Below are 24622 nucleotides of genomic sequence, written 5' to 3' on the forward strand. Positions count from 1 at the left end.
AGATGACTGAGCTGCGGACGAGTCCACAAACAGTCTCACAGGGCGGCCCACTGCTTTATTTCTAAACGTGCACAGGGGCACGCACTCTCGCACAACATAAATGGGTCATTATAGTATAATATATAATAATAATAATATATAATATAATAATAAATAATAAATCATATATCATGTGTATTGATGATAAAAATCGCGTAAAAAAAATTGCATTTACATTTCAAAAGTCATAAAAGTTTGCGAAGATGATCCTGCTGAACCCAAATTACCGCTCCCATAAACCTTTGTGAACCACAGACCTCATTTTATGCATTTAAGTGATATCCCCATTCTAAAACCCCATTGACTTTTCCCCGTAGGATCCAGGAAGTCCGGGACTTTCGCCTTCCATGCTACTTCTGGACTCATTCCGGTGCTCTATTTAGCAGGCTAGATATGGGTCGGACCTCTGTGACTCATTGGCGAGCACTCGGGGAGCTCCACACTCATGTCTGTGGACAGTTCAAGTTTAACAAGCGAGCGCCGAGCCAACGTGATCTCTGATCTGGTGGTGGTGGTGTGGAAGGGGGGCTTTGACGTGGAGCCTTTGTAACAGTCTAGCCTGAGTACAAGTCTGGAGTTACTGAACATGAGTGTGATTCTGCATGTAGGTTGAACACATGTGATAAAGACCAGGCATTGCTAGTCATTCAGAATTGGGTAAACAAAGTCTAATCTTACAAGCTAATACAAAATCTAACAATCTACCTTCATTCTGATGTAGAGGGCTGATCCAGAGGACCTGATGGACCTGTGGATCTCCTCTGGTGTCACAGTCTTTAGTTTCAGCGGCTGTAGCTTCCTTCTCTCAGCTCTGAAGAGGTCAAAAGGTATGGTTTCTCCAGCCAGTTGAGGGAACCTGGACCTCAGCAGGTCCAGGAAGGCTGCCTCCTGTAGGCCTCGACGGGGACACTTCACCATCTGCACCGGGTATTTCTTAAACACTGCCACAGAAACAAATGTATAAGGAGACTAATTCGGATCAATTCACTTTTATTGTCATTCAAACCAAGCAAGTTATTGGACATCTCAATTTTTCTCAATTTATAATTTACCATTGTTTGAGAGTACACCGATCTGGGAGTCCTCCAGGATACAGACCCTGAGTTTTCGCTGCTTTGGTGGTGCTCCATTGAGCCGATGAAGCTCTTCTTGGTTGACCTGGGATCCCTGTCCTGTCTAGAAGACATGAAGATCTTTGATCCCAAATGGCATCTCCCCCATGACGATTACAAAATGACTCGGTAAGAATGAAACTAATGGCAGGGACAGACTACCCGACGACTTTTAGTCGGTAGTCGCTATTCTTTTCACACTAAACAACTTGTGGTCTTGTAATCGGGAGTCTTTGTGTCGTTGTGTTTTTCACACTATAATCTGAGCTGTGAGAGCAGATCACACATTACAAGATATTTCACACAAGGAGAATCCCTGACAAGTCCACAAACGCAGTCTCATTTTGGGGGTGCTTAAATGCTAGGAGTGGGGATCTGACTTCGGGCATCTGCTCTCAAGCTGCTACAAAGTCTAACAAACCACCTTCATTCTGATGTAGAGGGCTGAAAGCCCTGCTTCAGAGGACCTGATGGACCTGTGGATCTCCTCTGGTGTCACAGTCTTTAGTTTCAGTGGATGTAGTTTCCTTCTCTCAGCTCTGAAGAGGTCAAAAGGTTTGTTTTCTCCAGCCAGTTGAGGGAACCTGGACCTCAGCAGATTCAGGAAGTCTTCCTCCTGTAGGCCCTGAGGAAACTTCACCTCCTGCACCGGGTATTTCTTAAACACTGGCACAGAAATCAATTTATAAGGAGACTAATTCAGATCAATTCAGTTTGATTGTTTTTCAAATCAAGCAACATACATTGTTATTGGACATCTCAATTTTTGATTTACCATTGTTTGAGAGTACACAGATCTGGGGGTCCTCCAGCATGCAGACCTTGAGAACTAGGTCCTTTGGTGGTGCGTCACTGAGGCGAGGTCTCCCTCGTTTCCTCGTCTCAGATTGATTGCTGGGAGAAATGTTTTTAAAGATTAAAGCAGGGCTGTGACGGTATTGAAGTTTTCTTACCGCGGTGAAAAAGCAGCGGCAATATTGCATTTAGCTCCTTTAACCGCCAAAATAAATAAATAAACAAACAAACAAACATAAAGAAATCCATTTGGGAGCTGTTATTAGATTGGTGATCATCGACTGCCAAGATATGTGAAAATCACACTTAATGTGCACGTTATCTTTCCCAGAGCAGGGACGCAGCGTACGGGCATCAACAAATCAACGGCGTCAAAACGTGTAAAGTTATTTCACGTGATTATTGCTGACATAGCATAATAGCATTAGGACAACAGCGTGAGGCACACAGAGACATGTGGATGTGGATCAACTGACACTGAAAGCATTAATTGTGCGTCGCTTCTGTAGCCTATTTATGGAATATGCAAACATGATATCGACAGAATACTGGAGAAAACACATTTAAATATAAATTACATTTTCACAAAATCACACGTTGACTGAAAGGACCTCCTTTAGAAACAACTACAACAACAAAGATCTGAACAAATTAAAATTCAAGCCAAAAATGTAACAATGCTTTTGTTATAGGCTTGTATATTAGTGTGACTGCCCAACACAGTGGCTGTGTATGAAACACCAGGAATTTAACTACAGTATATATACAGTAGGTAGCATTTCTAGGTAGTTAGCATCTAGGCGAAGTTTGAACTTTAAGGTTGGGGGTTCACAAAAAACCTAGAGGAAAATTAATATTTATACCAGCAGGTGCATTTTCATATCCCAACTAATATGCCCAGTGATTGATGGAATATTGCAAGAATTACCATCAAAAACAAAAACTCTCACAAACCGCAACCAAATAGCCTTCACCATTGTTAGGCTATTAGCTAGGCAAGTTACAGCCCGAACACACCATACGCCGAAGTCGTGCAGAAGTCGTGCTTGAAGCAGGCACAAGCTGATCTGGCCCCTCCCACCCCTCACACATTGCATTGACTGCCTGCCTGGCAGCTCGGGATCAGCGCGCAGCACGCTTGGAAAATAGAACAGAAGCTGAATCTATGGGTTTGGCGTGATGTTGGCATGGCGCAGCGTGGCTTCAGCATGGTGTGGCGTGCGGCCGCTGTGAACGGACTCGCCTGTTAACAAGGACGCTGAATTGAAACGGCGTGGCTTTGGCGTATAGTGTGAACGGCCACTTAGGTAGCTAGGTGATAGACAGGTCCCTCAATGAGCAGGTACCTACTTAGGTAGCTAGGTGATAGACCGGTCGCTCATTGAGCAGGTACCTACTTAGGTAGCTAGGTGATAGACAGGTCCCTCAATGAGCAGGTACCTACTTAGGTAGCTAGGTGATCGACAGGTCCCTCATTGAGCAGGTACCTACTTAGGTAGCTAGGTGATAGACAGGTCCCTTAATGAGCAGGTACCTACTTAGGTAGCTAGGTGATAGACAGGTCCCTCATTGAGCAGGTACCTACTTAGGTAGCTAGGTGATAGACAGGTTCCTCATTGAGCAGGTACCTACTTACGTAGCTAGGTGATAGACAGGTCCCTCATTGAGCAGGTACCTACTTAGTAGGGCTGTGCCGATTCACTTATCTCCCGATTCGATACTATCACGATACTTGGGTGCCGATTCGATATATATTGCGATTCTTAAGTATTGCGATTCTACGATTATTGCGATTCGATATTACGATTTATTGTGATTTTTGTTTATTTTTTTCTTTTCTTTTTTCAGTTTGTTTGCTTTTTTACACTAGATTAGAACATGGGAAAAGTTGAATCATACACTAGAGACTGTATGGGCTGGGCGATATAGTTAAAAACAGGGGCGGACTGGGATCATAATTCAGGCCGGGCATTAGATACCAAGCAGGCCAGGCCGATATGGGCCGATGCGCGTGAAATTTGTCCGTTTGAAGCCCAATTTGGGCACCCACTTTAACCCTGAAGTGTAATTATTACTTCAGACTAACTAATAAAGTAATAAAACCACTAGTAAACCAGTAGACGGCGCCTGGCCTGCTGTTCAGTGAGTGGCCTGACTGCGGACACCCAAAAAAAAAAAAAAAAAAAATTGCGATTATCGATTCTGGAATAAAAGATCGATTCAAAAAATCGTGACATTAAAAATCGCGATACTTAGGTGAATCGATTTTTTCTCCCACCCCTACTACTTAGGTAGCTAGGTGATAGACAGGTTCCTCATTGAGCAGGTACCTACTTACGTAGCTAGGTGATCGACAGGTCCCTCATTGAGCAGGTACCTACTTAGGTAGCTAGGTGATAGACAGGTCCTTCATTGAGCAGGTACCTACTTAGGTAGCTAGGTGATAGACAGGTCCCTCATTGAGCAGGTACTAGGTAGCTAGGTGATAGACAGGTTCCTCATTGAGCAGGTACCTACTTACGTAGCTAGGTGATCGACAGGTCCCTCATTGAGCAGGTACCTACTTCGGTAGCTAGGTGATAGACAGGTCCCTCATTGAGCAGGTACCTACTTACGTAGCTAGGTGATCGACAGGACCCTCATTGAGCAGGTACCTACTTAGGTAGCTAGGTGATAGACAGTAGGGCTGTCACTTTTCATTCGAAATTCGAATTCAACTTCGAATGTGGGGGAGGAAAGCATGTTCGAATGTATAATTGACCTGTTCGATTTATTTTTTATTTATTTTTATTTTTTATTATTATTATTATTATTTATTTTTTTATGAACCAAAATTAACTCATTGAGTGCCAGCCACTTTTGGAGAACGGACGCTCCCAGTGCCAGAGTTTCAGAGCCTTTTCAGTGATTTCTCGAGGCCCACAGAATATTGTGTGATATTACTATGTAAACACCGAACACGCAAAAAGAACGATGAGACTCTCTTCTATCATCAGCAAAAACAGGTTTATTGATATCATTTTCCGTTCTTTAGTTATCAGCCGGAGAAGATAGCTTGATTTAACCAAAAACAGCCATTTTTTTCTAGAAGCTGAGATAAAGAGCCTTTTGTGAAATTAAACATTTCATGCACATCACTGACTGAAGCTAATATTTTCTGATGTAGTCACACCTCAAAAATAATTTCCTTCAATAGAACAGCGAAAACCAAGGAATTTTGTTTGGCAAAACAATATTTTTTAGCTGCAACCAGCAGCGCTGGCCCCTGCGTGCGCTGCTGGTTGCAGCTTCTTGCTGGTCTTGATTTGCTGCTGGTGGGCATCAGATATTCTGGCTTGCGTTTGCCAATCCTGTCCTGCTGTCTGGGTCTGTCTGGGTCAGTGTTGTGTGCTGCTCTGTGTGCCCCCCCCCCCCCCCCCCCCCCCCCCCCCCCCCCTCAACTGCACACTCCTCCTCCGTATGGGAGTGTCTCTGGGGCTTTCTGCTGCGTTTGCTCTGCACTGAAAAGTCCACTACATCCAGCTTTTTTACAGCATTCCGCGTGTGTTTGTCACCGGCTCCCATGCTTCCAGTTGAGAATAATAACTAACCCTAACTAATAACAAAATCATGCGGATGGGCTATCGCAGCGGACACGGAGGTGCTCAATTGTGGCAGCAGATTGGCTGCTGCAGGCACAGCTAACGTTATGCTTCATGCATATCGATGCATACGGATACGACTTCTTCTCTGTTTTTTCCTCGCCTTTCTGTAATCTGGAGAGCACTGTCGCCACCTAATGGCTCCCTAAAATAGCTTTTACACATTCAACAGCCACCATACTTTCACAGGAGATGGATCTGGCTTTGATGCACGTCCCACCGTCAAAAAACGCAATTGACGAACATACTCGTCCTTGGCACTCTACGTTACTAAACCAATTGACGAACATACTCGTCCATGGCACTCAATGAGTTAACCAACTGCTGCTTGCTGGTAATGTTAATCCCATGTCAGAAAAAGTCTCCAGATTTGTCGCGTTAGTCTCTTCTGAGAAAGATTGTCTCCAGGGTCTGAAAAGTTGTCTCGAGTTGGATGCAGCCAAGTTTGTGAGGCAGTGTTGTGACTGTGAGCATCCAAGCTAACACGTCGGGCTGATGCCCGGTGGCCTGGCCTGAATTTTTTTTTTTTTTTTTTTAACCAAAAAACTTCGAATACATTCGAACGAATTTCGGGCAATTAAAGTTCGTTCTAACTTTATTTTGGGAAAAAGTGACAGCCCTAATAGACAGGTTCCTCATTGAGCAGGTACCTATTTACGTAGCTAGGTGATCGACAGGTCCCTCATTGAGCAGGTACCTACTTAGGTAGCTAGGTGATAGACAGGTCCCTCATTGAGCAGGTACCTACTTAGGTAGCTAGGTGATAGACAGGTTCCTCATTGAGCAGGTACTAGGTAGCTAGCTAGCTACCTGCTCAATGAGGAACCTGTCTATCACCTAGCTACCTAAGTAGGTACCTGCTCAATGAGGAACCTGTCTATCACCTAGGTGATAGACAGGTTCCTCATTGAGCAGGTACCTACTTAGGTAGCTAGGTGATAGACAGGTTCCTTGCATTTCATACAGAGCCACTTCTCATTTTAAAGTAAACTATAAGTGATAGTGATCGGAACCTTGATGGGGTTTGATAATCCGGGTCAAGGGCTTCATCCTCCTCATCTTCAAACTCGTCCAGACTCTGGCTGTCCTCCGCACCTGGGCAAACATTGAGTTGTGTCAACACTAAGGCTGGGGATCGAACTAAGATACTTTTCTGGCACCGAATCAATTGCTTCGATACTAATGAGTATTGAAACATGCCTTGTCTTTCGATACCAATCTTCAATATCAAAAAAGAAAAGCGTCATTGAGCCTATAAACATGCACCATGCTTGGACCAGGCTCTAAAAAGGCTGGTGATTAGCATTCATATAAAAGCGAGAACAGCGAAACCGTTGCAAAACTTAAAATTGCTTGTTGTTTATTCAACATCAACAGCTTATAAGTGGGGATGCAGTAATACAACTATATTTCATTATGAGTGAAAGGTTTGAGTCAGTGGTGGTACTGATTTCTGTGACTTCCATAACCTCCGTGAGCTAAGACTGTTCCAATAGATGTGCCAATGTGGCCATTTTGGGCATTTTTGGTTGATACTGTCACAAACCCATCCAGACTGGGAGAGACTAGCTCTACCCTCATGGCCTGCATGCATACCCAGGTTTACCAAGAAGGGGGGAACATATAGCCTGACTCTGCCAGATGGGGGCGGCATTAACAAACTTACATCCATCTGGCAGCGTCAGGTTAGGGAACATAGGTACGGCTGCGTCTGTAACGCAAGGAAGCTGAATATCCCCTGATACCTGAATAGGTAACTGGTTAATTAGGTAGCTCATTTTAATAATAGGTGACTGAAAAATAACTCGTTTCAGACAAAAACTCTCGTAACTCTCGTAACGGGACAAGCCCCGTCTTTTATTGTCACACGAACACCACAACACATGCATGCGGCCACAACACACTCATGCTGACGGTGGCCGGTGAAAAGTGTCCTCTGCATTTAACCCATCCAGGCATGTCCTTTCCTCCGAGGGGCAGGCCAGGAGCAGTGGTCGCTTTCTCGTACAGCGCCCGGGGACCAACTTCGGATGTTGTCGTCACTGGTCGGATGGCGATGACGATCTGATCTTCTGCATGTTTTTAGTGGGGGGGTTATATACGGAGGAACCCCCCTGGGGAGCACGGGGAAAACATGCAAACTCCACACAGAGAGAAGGGTCCTTACGACGAGATACCCCACCTGGGCAGTAGGCACTGAAGATATGGGGGGGAACACAACCACAGCGCCCAGTGTCCCAGGCGAGAATCAAACTCAGGACCTTCTGACTGTGAGGCGACAGCTCTACCACTGAGCCACCGTGCCCCTAACAGCCTAACGGTTTAAGGTAGCAGAGTTTTATCCTTGTCCTGTAGAGGGCAGTGATACGCCTAGTAACGTCTACACTGCCGGAAACTTGAATGAAAAAGAAGAAGAAGACGGGTTCACTGGTTCCAGAAGAACAGCGTGACTTGAAAAGACTTGGCGGGTTCCAGACTTTCACACACACTTACCATGGAAGAAGAGCTCATTTTTATTTTTATTTGTATTATTATTCATTTTTATTTCAATGACCAGGCGGAGGAAGAGGCCGAAGAGGACAGAGTGAGGATGATACGTTTGAGGCGTTGGGCAGCACTGTCATCTACAGACCGAAACGAGGTAGGCCTAGCGTTAGCATGACGCTAACGCGTTAGCGTTAACTAAGTTAGCGAAGTTGCTAGCTAACGTTATAAGGAAATTTAAAAAAGAAATATGATTGCCAATACTTGACCAACATGTCACCTTTTGTAACGGTTAAATGTGTAGGCTACATTTTGTTGACAAGCACAAGTGCGGTGTGGACGTGTTTCACTCATTTTCATTCATTCGTTTGTGTGGATGGCTGATTCACGCTAGTTAGCATCAGATGCTGGGATGCTCTGGTGAAGTTAGTACCGGTATGCTATTGTCTTGTGCCCAGGGTATAGGCCATTGCACCAACACATATTTAGCGGGTAAAATGTCTCAAAGACGAACTAGGATGCTATCTATAGGTGAACCACATCCCACACCATTCCCACATGACTGATAGCGACCAAGATAGTTTACATTCAATTCAATTCAATTCAGATCAATCACAGTTTAATAAATTAGAACACAGATTGGTAAATTGAGGTATTAGGATTTAATACAATTGAAGACAGATGGGTACAGTAATTGATTAAACATTTAACATTGAGATAGTTAAATGTTCACCACTGTATACTTTGGTTAATATGTCACTCTTTATAGAATAAGATAATACCATAAATAGACATTTAAAATCACATGACCCCTTTTTATCATAGGAAATAAATAAATGTGTATGCATATGGCAAATAAATTATTGGTTGACATAAACGGCTTAAACTTTCAACAGATTTCATCAGTTTTAAAATGTACACCTCCCCCAACAGGAGATCTTGACAGCCTACTGCCGGCTTAACATGCACGTGCCCCTTCTGCGACTATACTTTGACGGGGAGGACACACGTCCAGACTTCCGGCTCCACCGAGGCTCCATCCAGGGTTCGTACAAAGTGTTGAAAGATTGGGAAATATTTTATTTTAGTTCTTGAATTTTATTCTTATAAAGCTGTATGAATCCTGTCCATCACAGCCCTCCTCCAAACAATGGACCCTCAGCGGCACCATGGCTGGGGACCAGAGCTGGAAGTACTGGTCTTCCTCTTTTGGCTGGTAGCTGGTGCGTCCTACAGGTAAGGATGCGGTAGTAAATTTTTACTGATATTAATTACATTTTCGGGCATACTGAACACTGAGACAAATTCCTTGTATGTAATCTTGCATATTGTGGCAAATAAAGTCATTCAATTCAATGGCTTAAAGATCTGTGAGTCTTTATCGATACCACTATCAATACTTTTCTATTATCTGGTGGAAAGACGAGTCGATAATACATTCGTATCATATTGCTTTTATCGCGTGACAGTCTCAATCTCCATCCGTACCTATAGGGTGACATCCAGGGCATTTGACATCCCGCGCTCCACAGTCCACCTGCTGGTCCACCGGATGGCGGGGGAACTCCTCAGCGTTGCCCCTCAGGTGATCCGTCTCCCACAGACGGAGGAGGAGCACAGGGCAGTCGGTGATGGCTTCGCTCGCCTGGCCAGGCACCCAGTGTTCAGGAATGCCCGTGGGGCGATTGACGGCTGTCATGTTAGGATCAAGGCTCCTGGAGAAGAGGACGCGCAATGCTACAGGCAAGGCTTAAAGGAACACTCCGCCCATTTTCAACCAGCTTTGTATCATTAGAACATCAGTATTATATCAGAAAACTGTAAACTGTTTTGAAGTCGTTCATTTAGTTTGACAGTTATTAAGAGTTATGTCACTGGTCCTAACTCAAATCAGCTCTCAATAACTGTCAAACTAAATGACTGACTTAAAAACAGTTTATCAATGATGATGATAAACTGTTTTGTTTTAATTCAATGCTTTGTACACATTTCCTCCTGGACAACTTTTCAGGCTCACAAATATTTTCTTGTGTTTCTTGCTTGAACCCCTGTACAGGAACAGAAAGATGTTTTGTTCCATCCAGCTGCAGGCGGTGTGTGACAGCAGGGGGCGGTTCATGGACCTCTATGTGGGATCACCGGGGTCGGTCCATGATGCAAGGGTGCTGCGGCGAAGTCCCATCTACCACTCTGCCTACCCTCCCCCTGGCACTTTCCTCCTCGGGGACAGTGGCTACCCCTGTTTGGAGCGACCACTGGCCCTTATAACTCCTTTCAGGTACACGATATCGGCAATCATATCGATATCAGCCGATGTTTTTTTTTTTTTTTTGTTTTTACAAATCGGTGTCGGTCAGATGTTAATATCTGTTATCGTAAAAAACTTTTCACATTGAGAGGAAATAATGCAGGAAATCTATGATTTATGGGCTTTTCCAAAATGTTTTTGAAATAAAGACATGCATTTTCAAAATCAGTGTTTACATGTTTTTTCAGTATATACCAAATTTGATTATCATGGAAATGTGTTTTTATATAGATCATATCGACATCTGTAAATATCGGCTATAACAGCAATGTTAATATCGGTATCAGCCAAAATGTTCATATCGGTGCATCCCTACTTTCAGGAGACCTGTCAGAGGTGTAGAGAGGGAGCGCTTCAACACCCACCACGCCAGGGCTCGCAGCATCATCGAGCGAGCCTTTGGAATGATGAAGACCCGGTGGAGAGCCATCTTCCTGCATGCCCTGGAGGTAATTTTCTTTTTCATTGCTGACAAACTGTGAGAATGACAGCAGCAGCAAGTGAGCAAATTCAAAGAAAATACTACATTATCCTTGAATTAATCTTTGCTTTCACTCTAAGGTACGCTCCACCTTTGTTCCTGATGTCATCATGGCATGCGCCACGCTGCACAACATCTGCCTGGGAGTGGGTGACGTCATGGAGGAGGAAGATGTGCCAGACTCTGCTGAAGATGACGACGAGGGCGAGGCACAAGTCGCCGGAGAGATGACCGGGAACGGCCTGCGTGACCGTCTGTCAGCACAACTTAGCGCTCTCCAGGGTGTGGTCGGTGGACATGGCTACGCACGGCACTGAGAACCCATTTTCAGTTGAGGGTTTTTTGTTTTGTGTACCCCTTGAGCTGTTTTGCCATGCGAGTAGTACCCCCTCACTTGTTTGTGTTGCTAATTCTCCTAAATTTGTTGTTGTTAATTTTGTTGTAACAGTAATTAACCTTGATCCATGTCTCAAACTGCTGTGTTGGGTCCTTGAAAGTCGATGAATTTGATGTTGAGGAAGGTGTGGGAACCCTGTTGTTTCATGACCTTGTATGATTGTAAATAGTAATTCTTATTAAATTTGTTGTAAATAGTTTGTAAATAGGTTGTAATCAGTTGTATAATAAACATGATTTAATCAGTTGCAATATTTGAGTTTCAGTTTGCTGTAATATTTGAAATTGAGCAATTTGCTGGTTTAACAAAACGTGTTTATTTTCCAAAACATGGTAGAAAACAGTACAGTTAGGTCCTTGTCTGACTTATTTCAACAGTATTTTCTTTAATTTTAAACAGACTAAGTTTGTCATATCTGAAATGTTTCAACTGCTAAGCTATTGAACTACCGGTACTACAAAAACAAGGCTTTGGTGAAAAATCACACATTTGTAGATACAGAACTGGGTTGATTCAACCTAAGTAAAAGGTCAAAAGACCAACATGAAATCATCTTAAACGAGACCTTCAGAGAGGAAAAAAAAAGGTTGAATGATTTTGCACATGATCTCACAAATATCTGAAAACTAAACTGTTTCACAGGCATTCATTTGACAGTCAATAACTCTAAATAAATGCATGCAGAATTGGTTACAGTTGTCAGATATGTGTGAGATCATGTGCAAGATCAATCGGCATTGTTTATGAAACAAAATGCAAATGAGAACTTCACTGAAAAACCATGCTGATTTATTCTGCACAAGATCTCACAAATATCTGAAAACTAAACCGTTTCACAGGCATTCATTTGACAGTTATTGAGAGTTAATTTTGAGTTAAGTTGAGTGATGTCATTTGTGAATGACAACACTGCCTCCACAACTTAACACAGATCAACTCCCAATAACTGTCTAAATAAATGCATGCAGAATTGGTTACAGTAGTCAGATATGTGTGAGATCATGCAAAATCAATCTGCATTGTTTCTCCTTTAAACTAAAAATAAGTTGGACAAAATTTGACCTCACTGCTTATCCAAAAATCTCTCTAGGATAGAGAAGAGTCTATCGGATTGCTCTGCCTCATCCCTTCTCCTCTGCGCCTGCCTCTCTCCTTCACGCTCCATCCTCTCCTCAATCAGATCGGCGAGGCGACGCCGCTTCCTCTGTGCTGGGGCCGGGGCCATTTCTTGTGCTCTTTCTGGCTCTCCTGCTTCTCTCTCTCCACCTCCTGACCCACCAGCCTCCGCCTCCTCCTCCTGTGCTCCATCGCCTTTCTCCTGTCCAGCTGCTGGCTTTGGCACACCCTCCAATGGCAACGTGGCCCGAACCACCGCAGGCGTTATTGAATGCTTCTTCCCCAGGGCCTCGTCCATCAGGGTGTACCAAGGCCAGGTGGCCGGTGTGGCTTCACCACGGTCCGTACCACTACCGGTTGGTGGATCCTTCAGTTTCTAGACAACAGTGCATAAAGTAAACAAAAGACACTTGCGTTGCAGTACTGACATAGGGTGGCCTGTGGCTAATGCTCTATACAATGAATACCTTGTAATGGGTCTTCAGGTTGTCCCATTTCTTGTGGGCAGTTTTCCCATCAACTTTACCCTCCAGCCCAATGTCAGCAAGTACTTGTCTGCAAAACACACACATACACAAAACACAAACAGAATATCACATAAATGTAGTAAAACCAATGATTTAACTTACAACGTGGGTGTTGCTAGTGTGCTGTACACTCAGGTCTACTATGGCAAGGAGAAATGGCATCTGTTGACAAGTAACCCTAGTTTCAGGAGAACTGGGCATAACGTTACTGGCTATTCTGTCCTTCCTAAAGCTTCACCCAGCGCATAATAATCGGTTGTGTTCACTGTTGTACAGTACAACAGTACTAGGTGTGTAACTTACTTCCATCCATCGCAGGCTGAATTCCTGCTCCCCGTAAAAACTTGGCTGTGCCGCATCCTGGACTTTATCAGCCTCGCTGTATCTTGTTTTGTCCCTATAAAAGAAATCAGTTGCCACAGTGTCAACAGCAAACGGACGGTCGCTGCCACTAGCTAAAAATCCAAAACATGACTGCATACTGGTAGCTAACGTTAACAACACGTGCATAACGTTACCTAAATGATTTCTTCCTATCGATATAACGTTACAGGAAACGTTACATATTCACCAACAAACGAGTACTTAAGTTACGACAGCTAATCATTTAATAAAGCACGGTTAAAAAGTTAAACTCAATTTACACTTGAAGGTGAACGCACCGTCGTCTGCCATGCTGCTATTCGTCTTCTCCTTGTAGTTACGTTAACGTTAGTGTAGTCCTGCTGGCTGCTGCTTAGCAACCTAGGTTAGGAACCTTGCTAGGCTGTCCAGATCGCAGTCAAGTAGGATGTTTCCTACTGACCCGCAAAAGTGACTTTTCAGACACCCTAATAACAAACTGTTGCAGTAAAATGAAGTTGACGTTATTGACCATGCTAAAATAAAAATCCAAAGAAAGTGATGATGTTCGTTATTTAGCCAATAGTTGTTTCGCTTTTTTCTGATGCGGTAGGTTTTCCGGGCGCCGCCATTAGCGGAAATTCTGGGGGAAGAGCGTCATTCTTCTTCGTCGATTGGAAGGGTCGCAATGCATCATGGTATACCCTAACCCACCAAAGGTACCACTGATGGTTCCTTACGAATTAGGCCAAAATAGGTACCTGGAAAGGTTGCAAATTCAGTCACCTTTTGTATAAAACTGGTTTCAGACAGCCTAAAACGTAAAAATGACAACTTACTACCTAGAATTGCCACCTAAATTGCTTGTTTCCCTGCGTTACAGACGCAGCCTGAGTTGTGTCAACACTAAGGCTGGGGATCGAACTAAGATACTTTTCTGGCACCGAATCAATTGCTTCGATACTAATGAGTATTGAAACATGCCTTGTCTTTCGATACCAATCTTCAATATCAAAAAAGAAAAGCGTCATTGAGCCTATAAACATGCACCATGCTTGGACCAGGCTCTAATAAGGCTGGTGATTAGCCGTCACATAAAAGAGAGAAGAGCGAAACCGTTGCAAAACGTAAAATTGCTTGTTGTTTATTCAACATCAACAGCTTAGAAGTGGGGATGCAGTAGTACAACTATATTTCATTATGAGTGAAAGGTTTGAGTCAGTGGTGGTACTGATTTCTGTGACTTCCATAACCTCCGTGAGCTAAGACTGTTCCAATAGATGTGCCAATGTGGCCATTTTGGGCATTTTTGGTTGATACTGTCACAAACCCATCCAGACTGGGAGAGACTAGCTCTACCCTCATGGCCTGCATGCAAACCCAGGTTTACCAAGAACGGGGGAACATATAGCCTGACTCCGCCAGATGGGGGCGGCATTAACAAACTTACATCCATCTGGCAGCGTCAGGTTAGGGAACATAGGCTACATCTTCACTAAGGCGTTTGCATGAACGGAGCAGAATAAACTAGTGATGTCATTCATGCACTAATGACATCACTCACAAGTTAACTCAAATCAACTCTGGGTAACTGTCAAACTAAATGAATGACTGCTAAATTGTTTACAGTTTTCTGATAGATTCTGATTTTGTAATGATAGAAGACTGGTTGATCTGCCGAGTGTTCCTTTAGGGTTAGGGTTAGGTTAAGGTTAGGTTAGAGTTAGGTTAAGGTTAGGTTAATGCAAGTACGGTAGTGGTTATGGTAAGTCTTGTCTAAGGAATGCATGTAAGTCTATGTAAATACCACAAAAGTGACCCAAGTAAAACTGTGTGTGTGTGTGTGTGTGTGTGTGTGTGTGTGTGTGTGTGTGTGTGTGTGTGTGTGTGTGTGTGTGTGTGTGTGTGTGTGTGTGTGTGTGTCTGTGTGCGTGCGTGCGTGTGTGTGTGTGACCTACATGTGTTTTTGGCCGCTGGAAGCTCCTTCCTCTCAGGGGTGGCCGGCTGATCCGAGTCTGTCTTCCTTCTTTTATATGGGACGGAGCGCCGGACTGGAGCGGTCTGGACCGGACCGAGGGAGACAGGGGCAGTGACTGACAGCAAATCTTCTCCAATATCACTTTACAGGTTATAGGTACAGTTAACTAAGTTCATGTATTGGTCAGCTATAGGTATGTTAACAAAATGCTAAAAAAAAGAGATGGGAGATGGGAATTTGTGCAGATTCTGTATCTTAATACAGTTTACCTGATGCAGTATGAATGTTAATGATAGTGAGTGAAACTGTGTTAACAGCAAGGTGCTGTGGCAACACAGTGTGTTATGTACCCCTTGAGCTGTTTTGCCATGCCTGCCTAGTACCCCATCACTCATGCGTGTCGATGATACATTTGTTCTATTAAGCTCATATTAAACTTTTAGTAGGCCTCTCTATCTGATTATTACATGGAAATAATTTGAATGACTCCCCTTTCATACAATTCTGACAGTTTTCCATTGGAAAAAGTAGTCAGTTTCACCAAGATGGGCCTATGAAATTATTTGGAATATATATATTTTTTTTTTTATCATTTTGGAAATAAATTGCAATCCTCAATCTTTCCAGGCAAGTACCCCCTGCAAGATGCTCAAGTACCCCTAGGGGTACACGTACCCCTGGGTGGGAATCACTGGAACTGACTAATCGGGACAAGTGTTGAAATTGTTCCAGTATTGAGCGAGATCGCTTCAGCCGGCAGCTGCGAAACATGGTGGTGGGTTGAGGTGGGCCTGGACAGTTAGCCTGGGTAAACCCAGCCTCCACGTGACCGCCATGTACTATCAATCACAGAGAAACCACGTTTCTCCACCGCTGCAGGCTGTCTCTTCCCCCTCCCTTTTCCCTTCTTCTCTCACGGTGACGGCGCTGTCAGGCCACCCAAAAGAAAATGGAAACTTCTGGGTAAAAATTTTAAACTAATGTCATTTACACAAGTAAATAGCCTGACTGATGCACGTTGGAGGAGAAAAAGGTGTTTCAACAAACAGCAAACATTGTATCAAAATACTCGTTGTGATGTTAAAGGTCCCAATTCGTGCAGCTGTAACCTCTTAAAAACGTGTGTCTCTGGTCCATAAAACATGATTCTGGATTAATTTGTCGAAAATATAGCAACCCCGTTTGTTGTGACGGAGTTCTCACTTCCTCATCTTGTTGCGTCCCAAGAATGGTCTGTTTCTATAATATATTCAGAACTAACAGTTCCCATTGGCCGCTGAGGGAGAGCCCGCCCCAGGCTCCCAGCGGCCAATCAGATTAGCGTCTGTGGACCAGCACGCTAGGTTGTGTCCACAACTAACGTTAGCAACGAGCTATCGCTAACTTAACGGTTGCTACGCTAAAGAGGACATCTCAAAATGCCTAGACTTACCGAATGCACCTCTGCAGTTGCTGGATCACGTACAGTTGGCGTCGCTCCAGCTAGAAGTGTTAATTTTGTGGCTATAGACAAAATGGTGCAGGTAGCTTGTGTGAGAGAGATGCGCGCAGTATGCTTAAGGACCCGAGTGACATCACATTATCCCGTCTGGGGGAACAGAGCGTTAGGGGGCGTGGCTTGAAGGAGACTGCAGGGGGAAGCTGGATAGGGACAAATCCAACTGTGGCAGTTCTGAGGTTGTGACCACTCATTACAGGGAGGGATGACAGCAGTATATATGCATTTACAAGTAAAAACAGCTTTTGCACGGAATGGGACGTTTAAGATTACATAAAATGGCTGTAAAGCATGACTCAAAATGTTTAACGTTACAACGAGAGTTTTATTTTTGAAAGAGCTAAAGCGGACGACCTACTTACATTCTGGCTGACTTGATGCTGTCTGCACCTGGGCTGTGGGGTGCACTCGTGCATGAGAGATTTTTTTTTTCTTTTCTCTGCATATTGCGTCAATGAAAAATAATTAACCGTTAAGAAAGTCAAATTTCAGGCTGTGGGAATCACTGAATCTCATGGACTCACGCTGGAAAAGGGGCGGCAACTCAGGAGGACGAGAAGCGGGGTCGGAAAATCATGGGTTGGACCACCGCAAAGATTTATATCACTTGCAGGGTCGCTCTATCGGCTAAACGAAACTTTTAGACTGAAGAAAATGCCACTAGTTTGTGGATATTAGTGGGATTTTTGGCCAGTCTAAAAGGGGCTTTAGACGGTGACTCACCGGCGCCAGGTCATCGCAGCAGGTGGCACACGTGCAGGAGGTGGCGTGGGGGTTTAGGATCCTCTCCTAAACAACAACGTGAGCATGAATTACATCTCCTAATAGTTGTTTGCAGTAGTACTGCAGTAGTATTCTTCACAAAAATGTAAGGTAAAGTCATTCCAGTATGTTTTAGTGTTATTCTAAGACGAGTTTTAAGCAGATTTTCATGATTATTGGGATAATAGCGTTTAATCTCAAATATTTGGGGTAGTCCCATGCCTATAGCAGTAGTATAGCAGTAGTACCTGGATGAGACACTGCAGAGGCTTCTCTGCGTAGCTGATGCTCCTCGCCCAGTCCTTGCTGCTCGCTTGTCCTGCCAGACCCTCGAACTCTGTGGGGGTCAACCACTGCTGGTTGTGTTTGATGCAGCGGCCTTTTCCTCCTGCCATCACAAGTAAATGTTCTTGTTTTACTGAAGAAAACTAGAGTTAATTTCATTATATTTGACTGAGAAACAGTAGAGTTCAATAGAGTGACTGCAGCAGGGGCAAGAGGCTGAGACTCACCAGTATAAATGACTGATAGTCCAGGCCCTTAGGGAGATATTAGGCTCAGATGTTAGGCTCAGATGTAGCCCACGGTATGCTAACGTGATTTAGCCAGAGCGCCTGAGTCTGTGACCCTCGGTGCCAAATCTAATATGGCCGCTGCGCAAAAGCGATTTGTGTCAATTACTATTCAACCTAGAAAGGTGGTTTTAGCGTCTACGTGTAGGTTTTAAGGCTCAAGGAATACAACTGAATCAGTGAAATTACCATCGGTTCATTGTTTATTGACAAATCCAAGAGGGGGTCTAAAATTCCGGTGAATAGAGTAAAATTTTTAACTGATAGATATCATGAAACCTCCCCAGGTGATTACTTCCATGAAGACAATATTTTTTTGTATTAAACGTTTTCTGAGATGTTCTGTTTAAACCTGCACATTTACACAACACAACCCCATTAGGCCAGTCAATATATGAGGGAAAAAAACCTTTTTTTTTTTTACACACACAGTGCACCTGAACGCAACATGCAAGATACCCGCTGAATAAGTGTCCAAATGTTCATGTCATTCTGGCCAATACTCCACTTCTGTTATAGCATTTCAGTCTGGAATATTGAATATCTTTCATAATCTTTATGACTAAAAGGCTACATTGAATTAAAAATTTAAATAATTAACTCATTGGTTTTGGATTTATTTAGCTTCAAGACTGCATTTTTGTTCGTGTGACCCTCAACACAGGCTTTGATCATCCCGGGCCACTTACTGATACTTATGCTTAAATTAACCCACTCATATTCTGATTTATTTCAAGAAAAACATGGCTTGTGGAAATTCTAATTGGCTGGTAACTTTAAAATCTAGCAGCCATATTGGCAGGTGGTCAAAAAAGTTATTTTCAAGCCCTGAGAGCAGGTGGTGACATAGGAGTGAGTGAGAAAAGGATGAAGTATTGGTGGTTAAGACTGAATAATGACATCACAACTGTTAATTTAAAATGAGTTATTCCTCTAAACGTGGCTTCAAATGCACCAAATTTTTCACGCTGGCGCCGTTCGGCCCTCAGCAAAACCTGGTAGCGAGGACATTTTTTGTGGCCCTCTCTATCATCAAAGTTACCCATCCATGGGTTACGGCATGACAATATTTGTTCGGCCCCCGGCAACAATCTGGGTTTCTCATGTGGCCCCCCATGAAAAATAATTGCCCACCCCTGCTCAAGATGGTTGAATAGTAATTGAGATTATCGAGTCATTTTAAGCTCCCGGCAGCCGCCATCTTGAAAATGACTCATTTCCGAAAGTTTGATGTCTGAAAGTGGCTTTAGCAAAGCGGCTGGTAAGAGTTCTCCACCATGGAACACCAGGTTTCTACAACAGCTATTAAACTAACTGTGGTAATAATGCATCAAGTCTATACATCACGCCTACTGCAGATAAGGCTGGATGATATTGAAACAAACCAGCAGCCCTTCGGGAGGTTCCAGGGAGTCCCAGGTTCCAGGGAGTCCCAGGTTCCAGGGAGTCCCAGGCCAATTGATGAATTGTTAAACCTCACCGTTATTTTTCATTTACAAGAAGATAACCTAGAAGAATTGCTGTTTTGATCATAGCTTCTCTGTTATCTCTCTACCTACAATACAGACAGTCATGGATTTCAGGACAAAATCAAACATAACAATAATACATTTGGGTCCAACTCCGAGAGACAAAATCTCATCAAACAGAGGTCTGTGGCTCTGTAACACCTCTCTAAATTAGGGCCCCTGATATGAAAAAGGTTCATTACATTTTTTAAGGTTCAATTAATTTGGCAAATTATGAGCAGGTAAAGCTAGTGATTGTTCATTTATGTAAGTTCTGAAAATTGTGTCACTTTACTGTAATCAAGGTTACATTAGAACAGCTGTGACGAGTGCCAGTGCTGTTATACTGGGGAGTGGGTTATATGTGTGTGTGTGTGTGTGTGTGTGTGTGTGTGTGTGTGTGTGTGTGTGTGTGTGTGTGTGTGTGTGTTGCAGCAGGTATAAAGTGAGGTTAATTTTGGAGCATCGTTGCATTGTGGGTCTACCTGAGCCCAGGCGGTTCTTGTACAGGATAGCGCTGGTGTTGTGGCATCGGACCGGCAGCTGGTTGTTGGAAACAGACTGGTCACAGTTGGACTCAGGGCAGGAGTCCATGTCCAGACCCGGGCTCAGAGGGGTGGAGGGAGTCTGGGGACCTGGTGGGGTCAATGACAGTAAGAGTAAAGCACAGTTCTTGCATCAATTATGTTAAGTAGGGGTGCCGGTGCACCGATCGATCGGCAAGCAATCTGTATCGGCCGATTTTGACCTCAAATATGCGATCGGCTGATTGCCGATATTTCGGCTGATTGCCGATATTTTTTTATATTAATTATTATTATTTATTTATTTTTTATTAAAAAAAGCCCTATCACTAATCAGGCTTTCCAACGATATAAAATACAATGCCAATTGGTATTATTAAAGGGGAGAAATAATCGACCTAAAATAACGTTTCCAAACTTTTTTTGAGGAGTTTATATATCGGTGATCGGTGATCGGTAATCGGTGATCGGTCGATGATCGGTTGGGCAGATATCTCCCATAGGCGATCGTCAATCGGTGATCGGTGACAAAAAACGTGATTGGTGCACCCCTAATGTTAAGGGTTAAAACTGTCTGAAATCAGTCTGTAGACTGATGATACTGATACTGGGACGTATCCTCAGTGATGTACCCTGGGGTCATAGGATGTTTCGGGTCTCGCAACATCATACACCCTCGCCCAGGTGACCCAGCCGGGGCTGGCCAAGCCCCAACTTACGTCCCAGTAGCTACCCACGGTCAGCCCTCTAGGAAGGGTCGAAGGTGGTCACGTGGTCAGGGCCACTCAATCCGCTGCTCCGGAACTACTCTGCCGGGACCGGGGGGGGGGGGGGGGGGGGTACGTAGAGGGACCGGGCTCTGTGGGTTGCCACCCGGCCGGGCTCCTCCCTCGTCTCACCAGGTCTAGGACCTGTGCGCTGCACCAGACTCCCCCGCTCCAAACATCTCATTCCGGCGTGATGGTATCTTGGTGGATACCATGCAGTACCAGTAATTGGTGGCACTGCAGACTCCGCGGCTTCTTCCTCACGGAAGACGCAGGCTGGGGAGCTAACCCATACTGCTCCCGGGTGCCGTCCCTGTTCCGGCTGTCAACTGACTCTCCAGTGGTCACTAGTCTATTCCTGGTTGTCACGTAGTCTATTCCTATGAGTCACTGGCTAAGCCAGGCTAACTTATAAAGAAAAAAAACATTGCATGGATGCAACTGGGACGTATCCTCAGTGATGTACCCTGGGGTCTGTAATGTAAGTGAGCATGTAATAAAGCAATAATGTGACATGCAGCTAAGCTAACGTAGGTTACGTCGTTGGTACTGGACGTGTGGTTTCTCGGCTGTAGCGCGGACAAAGAGTATTGAAGGCAAGAGACGAAGCTCTTGTGCTTTTTTGACATCAGCGCGGCTGCCATGATGTTGCAGTGCAACAACCTATTATTCAGTTCTTATCAATGTAAGTTATTTAGCATAGAATCAGATGACGTGCGACGATACAAATATATATATATATTTAAACATTTTCATAGAATATCAACGTTATAGTGTAGGAAAACTGACTGAGGGGGCCTATAAGTCTTTCTCAATACATTATGATGTTCATTTTAGTAAAATAGACGACAAAGTGGACTATGCTTTGGGGTGTGATATATACAATTTAAGTTCCATTGATTTAATTTCATAATCAATAAGCTATAACAGATACAAATAGTTATTGGTATTAGTTATTCATCATAAAGCGCACACACACAGGTTGACCTTGCTGGGCTCCAGTCAGATTCCCCCTCCCCTCTACTCTCTCCTCTCTGCCTATAAGACCTAATGACAACCGTTCAATCTTGACTGTAACTCTGTAACACTCTGTATCATGTATATTTGAAATGTTGCAGTCTCCCTGTAACTATGATGGTTACAGGGATATGTAATGGCTAATACATTATGTCAGACAAACTTCCATGGACTCCTGGCTTCAATTATTACTTGGTCACCGTTTCATATTGGCTTGAAATGCTCTGGTTAATGCGGGAGAAGAATTATGTTATTGATACAAATTCCACAGAAACATTCTGAGACAGTCAGCATGTGTGGGAACGCCCACAAAATGTTATACGGCTGGTGCGCAAGTGGGGTAAAACCGTCCATATATCTCAATGGGCTGACTCACCAAAGGACGGTGCTGCGGCTCGACACTACACGTTTGGGGATTCTAGAGCAGAACACAAGACGTCTGTTCAGATGTGTGTTTACTGCGGTGGTTAAAACCCCCGATCGTGTCTGCCTGGGCTGGGCTAGCAGTTCAATTCTAACTTTGCTGAATGGGTAGAACGGGAGATTGACCCTAAACGCCTAAAGGACTTTTTTGAGTGCTGGCCTTTTCTCTTTTGTACGTTTCTACCGTGGCCCTGCACCTTGATTGGCTTTAATTTTGAAGTGTGCTCGCTCCTGCTGTTGTTTGAAATTTGGAGTCCACAAACCAAGGTGTGATGTCACGGTGGCTACGTCCATATTTTTAGACTATTAGTCTATGATTATACACACTGATACTGAAACCAATTACACACACACACACACACACACACGCACACACACACACACACACACACACACACACACAGCATACCAGAGTCGGTGGCAGCAGCACTCGTCAGGCCTGTTCCCTCCACCACGCTGCCGTCTGTGTGAACCAGGACCAGCGTGGCCATCTGCATGTTCAGACCCTCACTGGGCTGCAGGGTGGTCCCACCCATCTGCATGTTCAGACCCTCACTGGGCTGCAGGGTAGTCCCACCCATCTGCATGTTCAGACCCTCACTGGGCTGCAGGGTAGTCCCACCCATCTGCGTGGTCAGACCCTCACTGGGCTGCGGGGTAGTCCGACCCATCTGCATGTTCAGGCCCTCACTGGGCTGCGGGGTGGTCCCACCCATCTGCACAGAGAGCACCATGACTTCTATCATCAGTTTCAGCGTCCATATATTTAATCATTCCATACAGATTCACAAATAAAGTGTTAAACATGTTGGCAGCAATGATTAACACTAGGGATAGGCATTTTAAGTCATTTCAATATTCGAGTACTCTTATTAACTAATGAGTGAGTACTCATGTACTAATTTATTAACGTATTATACAACAGTTAGTTCCGGCCAAGCAATTTGATTGGACAAGAGGGATCCTAGCCGTGCTGATATTTCACGATAACATCACGGGCGCCTCACTGTGTGTATATCACTCCGCTTCACAGCGTTTCCTTTTTTAGGCTGCGTTCAAACAGCGCTCGCACCCAGGGACAACGATATGGATTTAACCATAATTATGAACGGTAAGCTGAAATCGTCTGTGCTAACCTCAAAGTAGCTAACATTAGCTTAGCTAGCTTGCAGTCGGGAAACTGCAGGCAGCAAGTTTACCTGTTGTTGCTTGCTTGGCAACACAGTTGGTAGTGCAATCCTGAGGGAGCTGTTGTTGGCGGAGACGAATAACAGACCGAAATCATCTGTTGTCGCAAATTACTTGAAAGAATGCTGTTATTACTTGATGAATAGCTTTGTTTATGCTGTACAACTGTTGTATAAAAGCAATATCACACTCGAGGCCATGCTGTTGTTGTCTCATATCGTCATGGCTGTGATTATCTTCGACTGACGGGAAACAGCCGAGACGATATTAGCCAGCAACACCACTCCCTCGTGTCATATTGCTTAAATAACGTCCCTTTTTTGCATAATAATACCGTGTCCAAGGGGAAACAAGCGGAACCAAAGTTTGGCTACGTTAAGCTATCGCAGGCTATAGGCTAGGGCTGCAACTAACGATTATTTTCATAATTGATTAATCTGTCGATTATTTTCTCGATTAATCGATTAGTTGTTTGGTCTAACACATATCAGAAAATGGTAGCCAGTGTTTCCCCTAGAAGATTTTTCAGGCCTGGAGGGATTTTGAAATGGTGGGGGCCCTCGCTGGTGACGCTAAACTTTTAGCTAACCTGTTCACATCTATGTTCGCAATGGCATCCCAAGTATCATCATACTATGGAATGCGATGCGAACAGTTGTATTATGGGATGTGCATTTCCCAGGCAACGACACACGTTGACACGTTTTGGAACAGCGCCGCACGATGGCACAATGCTCCTAATAGCAAATTACTTTTGCAAATAGCAAATTACTTTTTTTTAATGATTTGGCACCTTCTATTACTGTCAACACTAGGGGTGTGCCACCTTAGGCACCTCACGATTCGATTCGATTACGATTAAGGGTGCTACGATTCGATTATTAAATGATTATTACGATTATTACAATTAATCACGATTTTCGATGCATCTTTTTCACCAAACAGGCCTGGCGGGGGCGCCGTTGGCCTGGCGGCCCCGCCAGGCCTGTAGAGTGGTAGGGGAAACGCTGGTAAATGACGATCAGTGTTTCCCAAAGCCCAAGATGACGCCCTCAAATGTCTTGTTTTGTCCACAACTCAAAGATAATATCAGTTTACTGTCATACAGGAGTAAAGAAAACAGAGAATATTCTCATTTAAGAA

The 24622-nt window shown here is 44.1% G+C and overlaps 3 protein-coding genes across 3 annotated transcripts in view; 1 reads left to right on the forward strand and 2 right to left on the reverse strand.

Moving 5' to 3' along the window:
• Positions 1–7181, reverse strand: part of LOC310779477 (uncharacterized protein) — a gene marked incomplete at its 5' end in the record, with an annotated part of 33747 nt that extends 26566 nt beyond the window's left edge. Inside the window, 6 exons of the mRNA XM_083640009.1 lie at positions 745–980; positions 1092–1215; positions 1576–1817; positions 1927–2045; positions 6601–6682; positions 7163–7181. Coding sequence (XP_083496135.1) covers positions 745–980; positions 1092–1215; positions 1576–1817; positions 1927–2045; positions 6601–6682; positions 7163–7181 — 822 coding nt within the window. The remainder of the gene's footprint in view (positions 1–744; positions 981–1091; positions 1216–1575; positions 1818–1926; positions 2046–6600; positions 6683–7162) is intronic.
• A 1853-nt stretch (positions 7182–9034) lies between these two features.
• On the forward strand, positions 9035–11177 carry LOC310779478 (putative nuclease HARBI1; the record flags this gene model as incomplete). The annotated part of the gene is made up of 6 exons (XM_083640010.1): positions 9035–9116; positions 9208–9307; positions 9566–9814; positions 10128–10349; positions 10702–10828; positions 10941–11177. The coding sequence occupies 6 exons, from the start codon at positions 9035–9037 to the stop codon at positions 11175–11177; spliced, it is 1017 nt and encodes a 338-aa protein (XP_083496136.1).
• Positions 11178–12140: 963 nt separating this feature from the next.
• On the reverse strand, positions 12141–23025 carry LOC310779479 (uncharacterized protein; the record flags this gene model as incomplete). The annotated part of the gene is made up of 8 exons (XM_083640011.1): positions 12141–12749; positions 12841–12928; positions 13204–13297; positions 15201–15303; positions 17442–17507; positions 17729–17868; positions 20046–20195; positions 22701–23025. 8 exons carry the CDS (start codon positions 23023–23025, stop codon positions 12321–12323), a joined length of 1395 nt encoding a protein of 464 aa, XP_083496137.1. The 3' UTR covers positions 12141–12320.
• Positions 23026–24622: the final 1597 nt, after the last annotated feature.

This window comes from Poromitra crassiceps, assembly GCF_964638095.1.
Source record: "Poromitra crassiceps genome assembly, chromosome: 7".
NCBI lineage: Eukaryota > Metazoa > Chordata > Actinopteri > Beryciformes > Melamphaidae > Poromitra > Poromitra crassiceps.